This window comes from Fringilla coelebs, assembly GCF_963513975.1.
Source record: "Fringilla coelebs genome assembly, chromosome: 1".
Classification (NCBI taxonomy): Eukaryota; Metazoa; Chordata; class Aves; order Passeriformes; family Fringillidae; genus Fringilla; species Fringilla coelebs.
The window spans coordinates 128,673,807-128,690,933 of record NC_140028.1 but is presented as its reverse complement, the minus strand read 5'-3'; the positions used below and the strand labels follow the sequence as shown (position 1 = coordinate 128,690,933).

Genomic DNA, 17,127 nt, shown 5'->3' with positions numbered 1-17,127 from the left:
CTTTCTTAAAGCCAAATCTCTGCACTTGATGTGGCTGTGAGGCAGCTATTGCCCTTAGCAGGGTGTTAGACATTATGGAGCATTTAGACACCAAGCCATAGGGTGGGGGAAGTGAATGTGTACTTGTTTCTAAGACCCTGAATGACCCTTGTGCCAACACAGGATGTTGCAGATGTTTGTGAGATCTCACAGGTGTCTTCCTTAGAGAGAGCAGATCTCAGTGTAGAGATCAGTTGCTTGTTAGTCCATGTGATAAATCAGTTCTTTGTGTTGTTTTTTAATATTTCTTTAATACAGTTCAGCATCCCAGTTACATTTGCTAAAAGCAGAGTTTAATACTGCTTTCAAAGTTGAAATTTGTGAGCATTTGTCATTCTTACTTGACCTCTGTTAATTGGCGTGTAACTGTTTCAGCATAACTTTTTAAACAGGCATCGCCACTTCTTTTGTTGCTAACTCCAAAGCATTTGTCTCACAAGAAATGTGAGGGTGTTGTCTCTACAAGTCCAAAGCTGTATAAGCTATTTGAAAGAAGGAAGATAATGAAAAGACAGCATCCTGTTACAATTATGTCCATTACAGCAGCTGATTGAGGTAGAATTAATCATGTTGTTAGATGAGTGTTGCATGCATTATTTTGCCATTTCCAGAAAGTAGCACTCAGGATGTGTAAATAATATCCCAAATTCCTGAAACTACCACTAATGCTGCAGATATGAAAAAACACCCCATTTAAGTAAGGAGCATAAATTACCCTGCCTGAAGTTAGGTGATTTGGGCCACAACATTTGTGTTTACTTTATATGTTCAAGCAAGATAAGATGATGATGGGGAAGTAAAGGACTGGGTCAGATGCATCCGCCTTTCTTTTGGTTGTTAATTGGAGTATTTAGTTGCTAAATGCTAAACGAATTGTCCTTCTGCTTCTGTAGGTGGGGGTCCTTTGACAGCCTCACTTTCATCCATACAGAAAAGAGGTTTCAAAAAATATGTGGTCTGTTATGTTAATAATGATTCAGAAGCTGTCCAGAAGGTAGATGTTGAGGTAGATGTACTTACACCCCATTTACACATGGCTGCTAAGAACAGTGGGATTTTAATGCTCTGAATAATATATATGTTGATGTAAATATTATGGTTCTATGACACATGCATAAGTTCTTGGAGGCAGACACTTTCCATAATTCTTTTTAATTTATGTACTGTACTAAGGCTATATTATATATATATTCCTTATGTATAAGGAAATAAAATTTAGGCATAACATTATGGGCATAATTTAGACATTACCTTTGACTTGATTACTGCAATCTTTGTTATTACAAAGAGAGAATCTGATAAAATCCCATAGGTGTTTCTTTCATTTTTCTCCATCAATATTCTTAATATTTAATTAATTTTAAAGCAAGATAATAGTACTTCATATGTATTTAGCTGTTGTAACAAAGGAACATCTCCATAGATGGATGCAGATGCATCTGACTCATTCTGCCTGTGCTCAAAATCCAAGCCAGATCTTCTCGGGGACCCAGGGCCCACTTGGGTCAGTGCTGAGTCTAATGATTTAATCATGCTGAGATACCACTGGGGCTCAGAAATGCACAAACACAACGTGTGGCTTCTTGACAGGAGCTGGTTCTCATCTATGCTCCATCCAAACTGTGGGAGTATAGGCATTTTCAGCTGGCATCTGTCTCCATTTGCTGGGTGTATGTTGTCTTAAGAAAGCTTGAGATAGAAAAAGAATCAAAAGAACATGCTTTTTTTCTTTTGCTGAAGGAGATATTTCAGGCATGCCCCTACCAGCTGCATGCCACTCAGTTCTTTAGTCACAGCTACAGGGAATGTCACTCCTTACAATTAACTGCCTCTGTGGCATTTTGTTTCCCCTTCTTTTATAATCTAATGCATATTCCTGCTCCTTTCTCTTAAACAGGACTGTCAGAGAGATGCTGCAGAAACCAGCAAACACTAAATCTTTAGCAGAGCGATCCTCCTCTCTCCCACACTGTGTACCATTCACATGGTATGGAGAGAGCGGCAAGGGATCCAATTCTTCCAGCAACCTGCCGTCGCCTACCAGCTCAACTGAACCTTCCTCTGAAAATTTAAGCCCAGCTAAAAAAGGGTCGAAGGTAGAAAATAAAAACTACCTAATTCCCACTGTGTTGAGTAGCATAATTGGCTTTGTGATTCTGGAAAAAAGAACAGGCCAATATGTGACTACTCCAATAAACAGTGCATGGTGTTCATTGTACGGTAACAGCCCATCCGAACAGAACATCTCCGTCATTGTACCATTCCCTGTTCTACCTTTTTTACTCTGTCTTAATGTACATTACTCCAGTAAACTAACTGTGGTGTGCTGTACCATAACAAAAGCAAGTGGAAATTAGCATTTGGAGGCACTGAACAAATGCTAGATTTGTGTATTCGGTTACAGATCTTTTCTTCGTTCTTCAGGACTGGTTGTGGGAATACCCATGTTCAAATGAGGTGTTTGCAAGTGAAGAAATGCTGTATGCTGTCATCTGCCTTTTTTCCCCCAGTAATGAAATCTGTCTGTCATGCATGCTGGATGTTGGATTTAATTCTCTGTATGAAGATGCTTGAACTGTAAATATGAAATATTGCAATTTAATACATCTGTGTGATTCCTTTCTATGTGCATGAATGTTTCAGCATGACAATTCCTTAAATAACCCTTATTTATAATATTATACTTAGATTTCTCATGTTTGTTTTCACTTCTGGAAAATATTTCTTTGCCTGTAACTTCTTGTGACTTACAGCAGTTGATTTTTTTATATTTGTCTGGTAAAAGAAGCAGATATAGTTCTCAACTTTGTGTAGGAATATGAATCAGAAATCTCATTTCTCTGTCTTCTACCACCAAATGCATGTTCATAATAGCAGTTTCCACAGGCATTTCATACTTACTTCTTTGATGCCAAAAGCTGGTGATGCATTACTTCTGCTGTGCTCTTGGCTATGCAATGTCATATCTGTTCTTGTGTTACCTGGCAGGGAGAGCAACACAAGGCTTACAGCAGCCCAAATCAGATTGATAGAGAAGACCACTAGTAAAATCTCGGAACAGAAATTATTTGTTTACCTCTTCTCTTTTAGGGAAAAAGAAATTTAGACCTGTAAATCCTATTTATGTATTTAAGCAAACATTGTTTAAAATAGTTTTCAAACAGGGAAAAAGCACATCCTTTTAGATAGTATTAGGCTGAGTTTGTGGGGACTGTCCTAATTATTACCAGGCCTTGGCTATCTTGTGGTTTTGCTGTAGAAAATTAAATTTGAAAATTAATATCATTGTAAAGCTAAAGCTTGCAGAAAATAGAGGTGAAAGAAAAATCAGAGTGCTTAAAAAAGAAAAATATGTTTTTCACACAACAGGAGGTAGAGCTGTTGAACTCCTGGCCTAAGAACGCTGTGTGGGCTAAGGAAGCAGCTAAGGAAGCTGCTCAGATTTTCTTCTCCTCTATAAAGAGCTGGGAAAAACAGAACAGGAATTCTAAATGTAGGTGAGAGAAAAATTATCACAAAAATATTCTTATGTTCTCTGTAAAGTTCGCAGGCTCTTAAATTAAGAGTTTCTGTACTGCTGTTCAGGCTTTCAAAGCACAGCACGCTACCAGTATTTAGTTGGATTTCCAGCAAAACTAACAGGACCAACACTTGATATTTTTGGAAGTCTTCCTATTTTCAGGAAAGAGAGGTCAAGGGGCAGATGGAAGAATAACTTTTTTTGTGTTGTTTCTGTTGTTTCAGTTTCTAAAGGGAAGGTCAGAGATAAATTGGATTTAATACTCATTTAGATGTTCGAGTAGAGAGTAGAGGTCTCTGTATTGTCAAGTGTGTATTCAAGTTAAATGGAATATCATGGTGTCTTTGATCTTTTATATATTTTGTTTTTTTCATTGCTCTCCCTCTAGTGTGAAATACTTTTTAATTTTTGTCTTATTCTAACGGTAATTTTGTCGTATTCCTGAAAAATATGTGCCTGCTTTTGCTTATTTGCTGTAAGATGTGATGTGTCTCATTGCATTGTTAAGAAAAAACAGAGTTTATGATTATTAGTTCAGTAAATAATATTCACTATCCAAAGATACTTTTACCTTCAGTTTCAGTTTTTTTCTAAAGGCATAGGCAAGGAGGGAGGATCCTTTCACTTTTCAAGGAGATTATTTGGGACTCAGAAGTGGATTCACAGCATATTCTCCTTGCTCTTTCAATAGGAGTTTTCACTTCCTTCTGTTCATTGATTCTCTGTCCTATTCTTTGTGCTACTGCCTGTGCTATGCTTCTCCTAAATATTTGTAGGACAGCAAATGCTAGTGATTAACCTGCAGAAGCAGTAATTTAGCTCCAGGATGAGAGCCAGCATCTTAAGAGTCTGGAAATTGCTTTTAGACACCTTTGTTATTCATGAGGCATTAAGCTGGCAAAGTGTCTCATGAAGTAGAGAGTGGTAAAAATACTATGCATCCTGTAAATAGTAACACTATAAAACATTAGGCTTCCTCATGTGTATTGTGATTGGTTTGGTAAATGATTGAAATCACTCCTGAGCTATGCCAACATGGAAGACAGAAAGCAAATTTTCCCTTTTAGATGCATCTAAACAATAATTTGTTCATTCTTACTCATCTTTTTCTCCACAGAATTTCACATTCAATGATGATTTCAGTCCCAGCAGCACAAGTTCAGCTGATTTGAGTGGTTTAGGAGCAGAACCTAAAACACCAGGCTTCTCGCACTCCTTAGCACTGTCATCAGATGAGGTATGCAGATGAAATTGTTTAATTTGGGAAAAAGTTGTTTTCTTTTTCCTATGGAATCTTGCTTGATTACTCAAATAATAAAGGTTTTATGCAGTAGGATTGGAGACAAAAATTAATCTTGGTTTCTAAATTAAGATTTTTCTTGTTCATTTAATAAAAACTTAAAATAATGCCCTGTGGTGCTGTTGCGGGGAAGTGGAATGCAGTTGGTGTCCTAAGAGGTGCTTAGGACATCCCCACACCTGCCAGTACATTTTTCTAAGTATGTACATATGGACATAGATAGAGATATAAATACACTAAACTAGGCCTGGGACAGTTTTGGTATACCAAACATACAGTGCATTTTGGTAAATGTAGTTGAGATGTCAGGCACCTCACCTACCCCAGTTTTTACCCTGGTAGAATGAGCTGTACATGCAGTAATTGTGTGTTACTGTACCTGAATGTGTGTGTATTGATTATAATGTTTATGTCTTGATCCACTTTGCATTCTTTGTGCTTGCTTTGCACAGTGGATTTGAAATCAATTACTCCAAACCAGTTTTTTCATACAATGATGAAGTATAAAGGCATTTCTAACCCTGTAAATTGGTGACATATTTGAGCTAAATATAATGTATTGAAAATACTCTTCTTAAGATACTAGTTTTGGAACTCAGCTCATATTTGAGCTGAATATAATGTATTGAAAATACTCTTCTTAAGATACTAGTTTTGGAACTCAGCTGTGACTATAATGTATTGAAAATACTCTTCTTAAGATACTAGTCTTGGAACTCAGCTTAAGATACTAGTTTTGGAACTCAGCTGTGACAGTAGCTGACAGCCCATCCTGTGGAGTCAGGAAACTTGTGCTTTTGTTCTTTTACAAACTCATAAGAACTTCACATTTTTCATGTGAGATTTGACCCTAGAGAGGGAGAACTTGAAGTATCTATACCTTCTATACAGTTTTTTTTTGTTGTTGTTTTAATGATAGGTAGGTTTTTTATTACGGCCTCCATGGTTTACTTGGGTTTAAAGAATGAGAGCTGTTCTGTGCAACTCTATTTGCCAAACTGCAAGTCTACAAACCCAGCCATTCTTTTGAGGTTGCTTTTACTGCAGGTAATTAAGGGCAAAGATTTATAACAAAAGGAGACAGCACAGAGTTCTGCATATGCTGTAAATTACTGAAAATAGCAAAGTCATCACTTGCACTTTATTTAGTGTTAGTACTATCTTGATAATGTGTTTCATTATCTTACCATGTTTAATTCCCCTTATGTATTTGATTGTGGCAATGTCCTGTTCTGAGTGGTATTGAATTAAAAGCTTGAAAATCCTTTCATTTTGTGTGTTCAGCTTTCTACTTTATTACTTCTAAAATACCAAGCCTGAGCAAGTCCATAAAAATGAATGTGTTTTCTCCATCCTCTGCTGTGTGCCAAATTGCTGCCTCCAGGTGAGGCAGCCTGTTCAGCTCCAGAAGAGCTGCCCAGGAAACCTCCCCAACCACCCTGGGCAGGGAGGAGGCTGGTGCTGGTCCTCAGCCTTCCACAGCACATTGCTGAGAGCTCTCCTTTGCTCTGGCTTCCTGGGCAGCCCCATCAGCACTTAAAGAAAAAGAAAAAACAGAAGGGTGGGGAGGGAACCCAGTTCTTGCACTCGGTTCTCCTCTAATTAAGGAGCTTTTGCTCTTGGAAATTGGAGCCCTCAGGGAGGTTCCACCAGTTCTAGGGTGTCAAGATCAGGAACTCTAGAAGGGTTTCATTGATGAAGTGTCAGATTTAGCTGCCAAATCATGTGTGTGGTGAGCTTTCAACATGACCTCTATGCTTCAAGAAATAATTCTTTTTAAAGAAATCTTGTTGGTTTTAAGTAGCCATATCTGTTTGCAAACCTTGGTGCTGCTGTTGCCTGAACTTTTACATGCTGTTATGTGTTTGGTATTTTGTTTCTATAATGCTTTTCTCTCCCATTTCTTTGTTGCTCCCTCACTCAGAGCCTGGATATGATTGATGATGAGGTGAGATATTAGCGTGCTGTTGTGGTGAATCGCGTGGCCGTCGTGTGGCAGCGTGCTATCTCTTTTGCAGCGTCACATTTCTTGTCTTGTGGTGTTGTGTGGCAAACACCTTTGTTGGCACAGAACACACAGATGTCACTGGCTCCTCTTTCCTTGTCTTGAGTTGCCCTCTCGTTGTTGCTGAGTGTTTTCAAGGCCACAGCAAACTGCAGTTTTTGTGGTATGCTGGAAGCAGGAGGCGGGTCAGCGTCAAAGCAGATCTACTAGACCAGGCATCAGTTGTGCTGAGTTCATGCTGGCAATAGCAGAAGAAAATGATAGTGTCCAGCCCTGACAACTGGACAGCCAGAAGCTGAGAGAGCTCCGAGCAGCATCTAACCTAATGTAAAAGCTGCTCTAACAGCAGACAGCTGCTGCAGCCTGTAGCAGCTGCTTTGCTGACTACAGCCAGGACAGAATAGCTTTTGTTTCAGGCCCCACTGGCATACCCGTGGGTGGAATAAAGTGGCAGAGCAGCGACATGGGTCTGCTCCAGCAGTTGACGCCACACTTGCCCTTTTTGGTGGGGTTTGTGCTCTCAGCCACAGCAGCACAACGTGGTGAGAGCAGGGCCGGGGCTGTGGGATCCCTGTGTGTTCCATACCACTCCTCTGTGTCACCTCGTAAGTCTTCTTCCACAGACAGTATCAGTCTCACTAGCTGTTTGATATCATCACTTTGAACTCTAGAGTGGCTTTCTGAGGGGTTTATTTTCCCCTGATATTTTTTTAAAAGCTTAAACAAATAATAAAGATCTCTGAATGAGCATAGGAAGTGAAATGCGCAATTCATTGCATCCTTTAGAAATCTGCTAATTTGAAGGAAAAAAATCTTGTGAGGTAATGGGAGCATACATGGTTTGAATTGTGCTACCTGGCCATTTCAGTTCCTGCTTGGGTTTAAAGGAATGCCAGTTCCTTTTTCTTCTATGATTCTATAGTTTATTTTGATTTTATGATTCATTCTTAGGTGTCTGGTTAGATAGAGATGTAATATAGCAGTGTGAAATCATTATTATTGTAGTGCAAATATAGTCCAGATACCTGTGCTCTAATGCTGGTGGTTTGTGCAGAAAAGTGTTGTTACTTATCTGTTACCCTTTAGTAATAATGTGGAACATTTTTGTCCCAGATCCTTGACGATGGACAGTCTCCGAAGCACAGTCAGTGCCAGAGTCGTGCTGTTCACGAGTGGAGTGTGCAGCAGGTGTCCCACTGGTTGATGAGCCTGAACCTTGAACAGTATGTTTCTGAATTCAGTGCCCAGAACATTAATGGGGAGCATCTCCTTCAGCTGGATGGCAGTAAGCTCAAGGTAATTAATTGACTGGGCTTCAAGATGAACTATAGTATTTTTTGTCACTTTTCATCGTCTCAAAGACAGTAAGAATTCATCCAGAAAGAGCAAATCCTTGTGTATGGAGTCATGACAGGCCAGAATAATAAACAGAAAGTATAAAGCCACAGCAACACTTCAAGAAATTCCCATATGCACTTGGATTCAGAGGCTTCAGAAATGCAAGGCATTTGCTCTGTGAAAATTCTTGGTGTATGTAATGTACCCATATTTGCAAGTGCAAATCATACAGCAGTGTGTGAGTGGTATTTGCATGCACATATTTCTCATCCAGCTCTATTTTGTGAAAGGGTGATTCTGAGAAGACAATGAATAGACGCATATCAGAAGTAGCAAGGGAATAATGGATTAATGGGATATGGGAGGCATAAGCTGATACCAGTTAGTGTGTTACAACTAAACACAGTTTTGATATATAAAGTATGCATTGTTTCTTGTAGTAAAAATATGAGCCTACTTCAGTCAAAAATACAGAATGGAATTGCAGGAAGCTCAGTAGATCTGAAAGTCCAAGTTAGGTATTTCTCTTCTGTATTTTTGGTGGCACTTCACTAACTGTAAGTGTCTTAGAATACTGCTGGTGAACTTTTGACTAAGGCATACCAATGAGAATTTGGAAGTCTTGTTCTATGTTGACTTAGATGATTTCAGTAAAATAGTTTATTTACCTTATTTGATCAACGAAATCAACATTGGTGGTGGCAATGAGGTCTCATCTTTAATATTCTAGAAGAGGAAAGCATGAAGTGTAATACTTGTACATCAGTGATGTATCTGAGTCTCTGACAGATATTCTTTGTGGTTACAGTCTTTTAAGGAGAATTATTACTAGAATATGAAAACAAAACGTGATCGTTTAAACCATAAGAAATTCTTCTAAATTTTGTTTTCCCCACCTCAGGCTCTTGGTATGACATCTTCCCAGGACAGAGCAATCATTAAAAGAAAGCTAAAGGAAATGAAAGCATCCTTGGAGAAGGCTCGCAAAGCTCAAGAGAAAATGGAAAAGCAAAGGGAAAAGCTTCGAAGGAAGGAACAAGAGCAGCTGCAGAGGAGATCAAAGAAAACAGACAAGTGTTCGTCAGATGCAACAGAGGGCACTAATGAGCAGTGATAAGCAGAAGTGCTGCTGTGTTTGGCAAGTGGAGGCATGCCAAGGAAAGAGAAACTCTTATCCACTCTGATGCCCCTTCAGCTTTCTTGTGTTCATCGCCCAGGATTGTGTACAGAGAGACGGGGCTGTACATAGAATGACTAAGGAAATTTATATTGTGTTGTTTTCTTTCCTGCATATCCAGTTCATGCTCGTTGCTGTTGCCATGTGAAACAATCCCAGCACCTCGGTTTGTTCTGTTCTTGTTGACAGCTAACAGATTTCATTTTTGTGTGGTGGTGTTTCCTTCCGAACTACTCTTCTCTGTTGAGCTCTGTGTGTTTGGTCACTTCAGTAACCAGCATGATGCCGAGGAGCATGTCCACTGCTTCACCTCTTCTGAATAGGATGGCCATTCAGTATGGTTGGGGAACATTTCTTCAGCTGGGTAAAAGGAGTTGTGCTCTGTCTGATAAGATTTGACTTGACTTTCTGACTGGAAGTTCATCTTCTTTACGGTATTTGGATACTCAGTTCAGTCTGCTGGAGTTGAGTTTCATCTTGCGTCAGTACTTTTAAGCAACGCCGCTCTGAAAACTGTTCAGCGACTTCTTATACACTGGAGATAAAGACAGGAGAGTCAATATTCCCCCTGGGTAAAGGACAGGAGGTGAAACTCTTTCTGTTAACTGTACAATAGTTAATCCAGGAAGGAGGCAAAGCCTTAAATGGTTGTGTGGGTTTACATAGAAATCTGAGGATAACATTTATCCTTTAGATATCCGAGCAAGGATGAATTTCTAACTAGAGCACAGCGTATAGATCTGTATACATTTTATTGTGCTCCCAGTGTGTAGGCAACTTGCTTATAGCATACTCCACTTTTTTTTCATGTGTTTCAAACAGGAAACTGGGTTTATTTTGTTTCAAGTTAGTTTTTCCCCAGGAAAAACCCCACATCTTCAAATTTGTTCTCCAGTCAGTAAGCATTGGGAGAATAAGCTTTGTGCTGTGCTATTATGAAGCTGGTGTTGGAAACAATTATCAAACTTGAGTCTGTGTAGATTTTCAGTTTTTACAGAAGTGCACTTTAAGAAGAGGAAGATGAGTGATCCTGGATAAAATTAAATTCAGTACATTGCTGTTAAGGTCAATGCTGCCATGGAGGTGATGGTTACGTAATCCAAAGCTCCCACATTTTAACTGTTTTGATTGATATATTTAAAGGATATCCAACCAAAACCTGAATTTTTGGGCTTTAGCTGTAGAATGTCCCAATGGATGAGCAGTGGTCGTGTTTGAGGGATTTCTGGAGTGTGTGAGGTCATGGATGAAGCCTGCTGTGCTGTGACAGAAGCAGTGTATGGCGTTAATGCCTCAGCAGCAGTGCTGAACAGTACAGTACTGCCTCAAAAGAAGGGACAGACAACGGGCAGGTCTCCACCACGAGGAGCTGCAGGCAGGAGCTGCCTGCTCTACAGTCAAAGCTCACTGTGTACGCTTGAGAAACGTCACTTCCCACTCATGCAGCCTGCAAGTGGCAGTCTTCATCTGCCTGTGCAAACCCAGAAATTGTTTAAGACGGTGATGCAGAGTTAGAATCTTGAACCTAAAAATGCACCAGCCTAGAATTGAAAATTCCTCTGAAGAAAATGTGTGTTTTAGTTTGGCTTGGCTTCTTTTCTGCTCTGTACTTCATGGCATTCAGATTTGTGTCTGCAAAGTTCTCTGAAGCTCAGCTTTGGAACACTTAGGGTGCGCTGTTAATGTTTACATTTCTCTTGATCCTAATAATTTCTTTGACATGTAAAGTGGTCTGTAAACTGAGAGAGCCTAGTTCATCCAAAATTAATACACAACAGATCTACTTACATTAGCTTTACTTTTCCTTTCAAATCCAATTTCTACAAGTTTTTGATGTATATTTTATTCAGATCTAAAATTGAAATTGCCATAAAAGATACTTGCTGATATTTCTAAAGGCATGTGCTACTTTTCTTGAGATAAACCACTAGCAGCAAAATACACCTGCTAACAAAAAATTACACATGGCAGTAAATCCTTCTGTGTTCATTCATAGGAGAAAAATTTTACAAATGTTTAACTGTCTCATAAAATTAGTATTCTTAGAGTAAAAGAAGTTACCTGGAAGAAACTGGAAGTTTAATATTTTAAATACAATGTTGATAAATGCATTAGATTATGATTTTCTTTTTAAATTATGTTTACATTGTAGTAATGTTTAAGTGGTTGTATATAATAATCTAAGGTGGTGTCTCTGTTTTATGTTCTTTTTTTATTTAGAAACCAGAGCAGACTGCTTGGCATTATATATTGAGTTTTCATTCTTGCTCCTTAGAACGGTGCCTAGTTAATCTCTTTGTAAATCATGTTCTTACTCTGCAGAATAACTAATTCAACTTAAGTCCTTTAAGTATTCAGGGGATTTTTACTCCTTTGTGATAATATTATTTTGTTATTCTCAGACTAAAAACATCAACAAAAATCCAACTTAAAAAATCCTAGTGTGTTACATTTAAATTAAAACCATTAAAGTGCATTTTGATCAGCATGTGAAAACTAAGGAAACAGAGCAATGACAAGAGTTTTTGCTGTTCTTTCTATGATAAAAGATTTATGTGGTTCCTTTTATGAAATATGGCAACTCAGTCTTGGGAAGCACAGAAATGTCACGTGATAACAGATGTGAAGCGCAGTTTGAAACTTTTCTTGCTATTCTATAGGACCTTTAAAGTTGTGTTGCAATTTTTTTTCCCTTGTATTGTACTATGACTTAAAGGAAACAAAAGATGGATGTCTCATCATTCTTAATTTAAACTTCTGTAAACCAATGCTAAGTCAGACTAATGTAGGGCTTAATGTAACAAGAAGAAACAATTTTCTGTGCTGAATGGCTGGACAGCCTTTTTCACAGTTTGGCTGGCCTGCAGGCATAACTGCCTACATTGTGTATTTATTTGTTGAGCTAAAGCTGTTTTTTCTTAGGCTGACTTGCCTGGCCACCACTGAACTGCTGTGCAGGCAGTGTGGTGCGTCCACAGCTCAAGACATGTGCTTGTGTCATCATTACACCTGGGTGACTGCAGCAGGCTGGCCCAAGTTGTTTTCTCCCTGGTTAGGGTGGTAGGCCAGTAAACTCTAGTTCTCCTCATTGCTGCAGTATTGCAAGTTGTGAATATATAGAGCCTCTAAAAAGGTGAAGAACGGAGAGTTAGGAAAAAGTGGAAATCACAAAAATAGAAAATGAAATTTACAACGCTGCAGGTTACTTTAGTCCTAAAAACCCTAGTGCTTATTCTGAGATTGTGAGGAGAGCAGTGGCTCCTTGTTCTGTTCAAATCAGCCAAACATTCTGACATGAACTGCTTCCAGCTTGTATCTTCCCATTTCTTCACAGGTGGGCTGCTGCACCCGTGCAGGATCCTGTTAAAACTCCCTGCTGGGTTTCAGCCTGCCCAAAGAGACCAGGGCCGGGGGGTGAGGGAAAAGCTGCACCCCTTCACTGCAATGCACAGAGCTGCCCACTGAATGCATTTCACCTGCTGCCCTAAGCAGGTCCTGGTGGGGTTGCTGGGAGTGGATCCTGCTGAAGATCGTGGGTTAGAATGACACAGTGGAACAGAAGCCAGTAATAAAAAGATGAATGGTGTTAGATGTTTGTATTTCAGTGTATACAAATACTTTTGTATTTTTCCAACTTCTCAAACAATTTTTGCAATGGCATCTCTTTTGCTATGACTGTAGTCTGCTGCAGGGATACCACAAGAATTGAGCTTTTACTAGAATTACTGAGAAGCTTTCCTCTGATAGTTGCCAGCCCTTAGCTGTCATTGACATTCAGAGGTGCTTGACACCTGAGATCAGGGTTCCTCATACTTTATTGCTTCCATCAAAGCCTCCTGTCCTCCTGAGCTGCTACACCTTCACCTCCTGGCTCATGGACTGGTAAGAGGTGGGCAGTGCCATTTTTGAGAATGAATTGTGTTCCACTTCCAAGAGAAAGAAGAGAAAGAAATTCCACTCTTGCACGTAGTGCAGAATACTGTACTACAGTAGTATGGAAGAGGATCATCATGTAGTTGGGTGTCAGTGTTCTAGCAAGGAAACTCAAGGGTTTTGAGTTTTTACCCCAACCTTGATTTCTATTGGAGCGCTTTCAGCAGTTTTTTTCTGAGCAAGATGACAGATGACAAGGAGACTTGCCCACTCACAAGAGTGGAGTGTGGGTCTTCTGCAGATGGCACAGTCCCTTTTGTCAAACTCCCTGTGGATTTTACTGGACTTTTTTTCTGTACCTTTGAAACTACTTTTTCAAAGCTATAATACCTTAGTCATGACATTGAGCCCTCCAGACCCCCAATATGAAATGAGCCTTCTGTTACTAACCAGCTGTACCAACTGGTACTTTCCCTTTTAGCATTAAGTAATGATTTAAAAAATGCACATCCTACAGGAAGGTTTGGTGGTAGTGCCTTGGGCTGCCTGTTTCTTTGGAAAGTGAGGATTGTGTTAAGAACAAGGTGTTGGTGAAACCTGCTGAGTTAGGCAGGTGTCTTCTTCCAAAGAGGTGAGGAGGGCTCACAGCTCACGAGGTCAGATCCAGCCCGCGCAACCCGGGAGCTCCTGCTGGGTTTCCAACGGGAGCTTTGCCACTGCCACCAGTGGAAGTGGATTTGGGACCTGTGCAGAAGTGTCTGAAGGAAAGGGGGATCTCAGGGCACCAGACACAGGAGTAACCAGCCCATTTAGAAGTGAAGAGTGCACAGTGAACATCTTCTGACTCTATACTTTGCCATACACATTCACTCAACAACTGCTTTCATATTTCCAGCCACGTTGCAATGGTATCTCACTGGTCACTGACAAGTGTTACACATATTGCTAGAAGACCAGGCAGCTAAAAGACTAAAATGCACTGTGCTTACTGTAAAAATTGGCTTCTTACATTGCTTCTTTTTATATGGTTAAAGAGATAGTTGTGCTTCAGATTTTTTCCTTTTTCTGTTCTTTTTTTAAAGAGGTCAAATGTATATGAAATGCATGTTATCCTGAACTTTTTGTTTGTACATCTTGGTGTCTGATCACCTGCATGAAGGACACAGTAGTGCCATGTCTGAGCTTGTTCTCTTGTGCTTGGTTGATATGAACCTCTCTAGATTGTTGAGTTTTCCCCAGGATAACTTTGTTTAATATTTAGTTATTGGGAGACATCAAAAGAAAACATCATGGTGGCCCTTTGTTTTCTTACAGTTGAAATACAAACAACAAAGCCTTGTGGTTTAAAGTTAATTTGTTAGTGTAAATAAATTTCTTGCCAATGAGTATTATTGTTGTTAGACAACGAATGCAATAAAAAGAGAAATCCTGAATCTTTATTAGAATTTGTAATGAGTCCTCACTTTTCTGCCCTTTTCTTTGTCATTCCAGAAGAAATAATAAATGGTGAGGACGACCAGACAGCTGCATGGGTCAGGGGAATATGTACCTTGCACTGCTTCTTCTTTCCTTCCTTCTACTCAGCCAAAGGCTATTTTAATCCCAGCTCTTGGCCAAATTGGCACGATTCACAACCCCCCAGTGGGTCTCATTTGCACTCTGTAACTATGTAGAAAGAAGTAAAAAAATGTATATTAAGGAAAAAAAATGGTCTTTTTTCTTCGTATGAAGATGAAATGTAGCATGCAGTCTCTTGCTGCAGGTTGATGTAAAAATAGGCTGCTTTCTCATTGATACTGGTCAATGTTTGTATGTTTAAAAGATCTGGATTGATTTGGTTACATAAAAACATTTTACACTCAAGTGTAGGTTAGTTATAATGGGCATTTTATACATTCAAAGTACAGCAGTTCTTTTACTGAATATGTTTAATAAGTCTTTTATTTATTTGATTTTAGTAAAGCATTAAGTTAGGGAAAATCGAAGGGCACAGACTGTGCATTTTGTATAGTCATTTCAGTGGATTTACATCTGGCAGAATCTAGGCCAAACCCTGTGCACTTAATCTGTCTAACCCAGTTTGTGTTTCCCAATGACTGAATCATAAATCTTACCTTCCACTAATACAGGCACCACCTGCAGTAAGATAAAGAGAATCCTCAATTCATAAAATTATTATCTTGATTAAAATAGATATACTAAGATGCTCTGGGTCCACAACTGACATGTAAGATGTGTCTGCTCAGCAGCTCCCTAGGCCTGGAGCCATCTGTACATGTGTTTTTCTTGTTTGTGCAAGTTGTCTCAGATAGCTGCAGCTGGGTTTCAGAAATGCCCAGTACTGCTCCAGTCTCTACAGCTTGTTAAAGATGATGGCTTATGCCCTCCTTGGACTTGCAAGCCTGGATTTTCGGTGTCCAGGTTACTTGGTAATTGGGAAGCCAGGCTTGAGCTGCCTCTTCCACCGCTGCTGTTTCTGCCCTGAGGCTGCCAGGAGGTCGGAGCTGTGCTGAGCTGTTCTGATGGTTCCAGGAGGTCGGAGCTGTACTGAGCTGTTCTGAGGCTGCCAGGAGGTCGGAGCTGTACTGAGCTGTTCTGATGGTTCCCGGAGGTCGGAGCTGTACCAGGCAGTTCCTGAGCTGTAGCCCAGCGTGGCTCTTGCTGCACACCACCGGCTGGCTGGCTGTGTCCTGCCCAGCACCATGGCCCTGCTCCAGTTCCCACCTCTGTGCTGCAAGGCTGGGATAGCTGCGAGGAGGTTGGCAATGGGCTTCCTGCCCTCCGGGCCTCAGGTGAAATGTTACTGTCAGTAACAGCAGACAGCTGTAGGAAAACATAGGCAGACCAGCAGGAAAATCTTCAGCACAGGAGCAGTTTAAACCAGGAAAAAAGCCAGTGGATGAGTGAAGACAGTCTTGATTTTCTGAAAAGCCAAAACCAATTTAAAAAATAGAAGTTTGACAAGATCCGACAACACGTAGATTTACTCATTTGAAGATGTTTTAAGCGACAGTAAAATGTGAGAATAATGTTTTGGTGGGTGACTTTTGCACTGCAGAGGGAAGTGGCTGTTGCCCTTCTACAACCAGAGAATAAATCCAGGACCTGCAGAGTGACTGATTGGCATTTCAGCTGTGTCACTGCCACTGATACGGGATGGAACTCTTTAGAACACAGCAGTTCAGAACAAAAAGTGGCACAATCCTAGAATAATCACTTTAGAATGCTAGTGCAAGCCACTGATGAGTGAACAGCCCAACCTCTCCTTGCTGTGAGAACTTCCTTCAGAGCAGTTCTTTCAGCTTGGGCTCTGGGAATGACATCCGTTCTTCATAGCTGAAAATGGATTACAAGTTCCTGTAAGAAAGTACACCACTTAGGAGGGAAGCTGAAAGTGTCCTGCAGGGAGAGAAGTTGCTAAGGAAGGGGCAGGAAAGCCAGAGTTAGGTAATGCCAAAGTAGAGCACAGGGATGAGACAAAAGCTGCCCTCATTCAGGGTTGGCTCTGCTCTGTAGAAGGGCTGCACGCCATGGGCAGCCAACGACTCAGAACTGTGGTCCAAACAGATGAGTCCTTGTCACCAAAGCTTCATGGGCAGACGGTGAAGCCTAGGCAGTGCTCAAGCCCCCAGAGCAACTGAGCATTTTGGAGAGGAGCTGCAAGCACAGTTTGTGCGCAGACCTGCAAATGCAGAGCTGCCCCCCAGAGATGAATCAATCAGCTGTGATTCACTGGCACCCAGGTCTGCCCCTCCAGCCACCAGTGACCCCTGCAGCAGCTGCTGTTGGGGTGCAGAACACCACAGAGAGCAGGGACCACCGCTGGCACCGGCTGTGTGTGAGTGCTGGCCCTGGCAGCAGAGGGAAGCTGCTGC

General features: G+C 40.5%; 1 protein-coding gene across 3 annotated transcripts in view; it reads left to right on the top strand.

The window, feature by feature from the left end:
• PPP1R9A (protein phosphatase 1 regulatory subunit 9A) overlaps positions 1-14,691 on the top strand; it is a 131,310-nt gene extending 116,619 nt beyond the window's left edge. For 2 of the 3 annotated variants that reach the window (XM_084216045.1, XM_084216044.1), the window contains 4 exons: positions 1,937-2,135; positions 4,677-4,796; positions 7,978-8,160; positions 9,104-14,691. In XM_084216045.1, the coding sequence (XP_084072171.1) occupies positions 1,937-2,135; positions 4,677-4,796; positions 7,978-8,160; positions 9,104-9,316 (715 nt within the window). In that variant the 3' untranslated portion in view covers positions 9,317-14,691. The remainder of the gene's footprint in view (positions 1-1,936; positions 2,136-4,676; positions 4,797-7,977; positions 8,161-9,103) is intronic. The other variant, XM_084216046.1, reaches the window with a different exon arrangement.
• Positions 14,692-17,127: the final 2,436 nt, after the last annotated feature.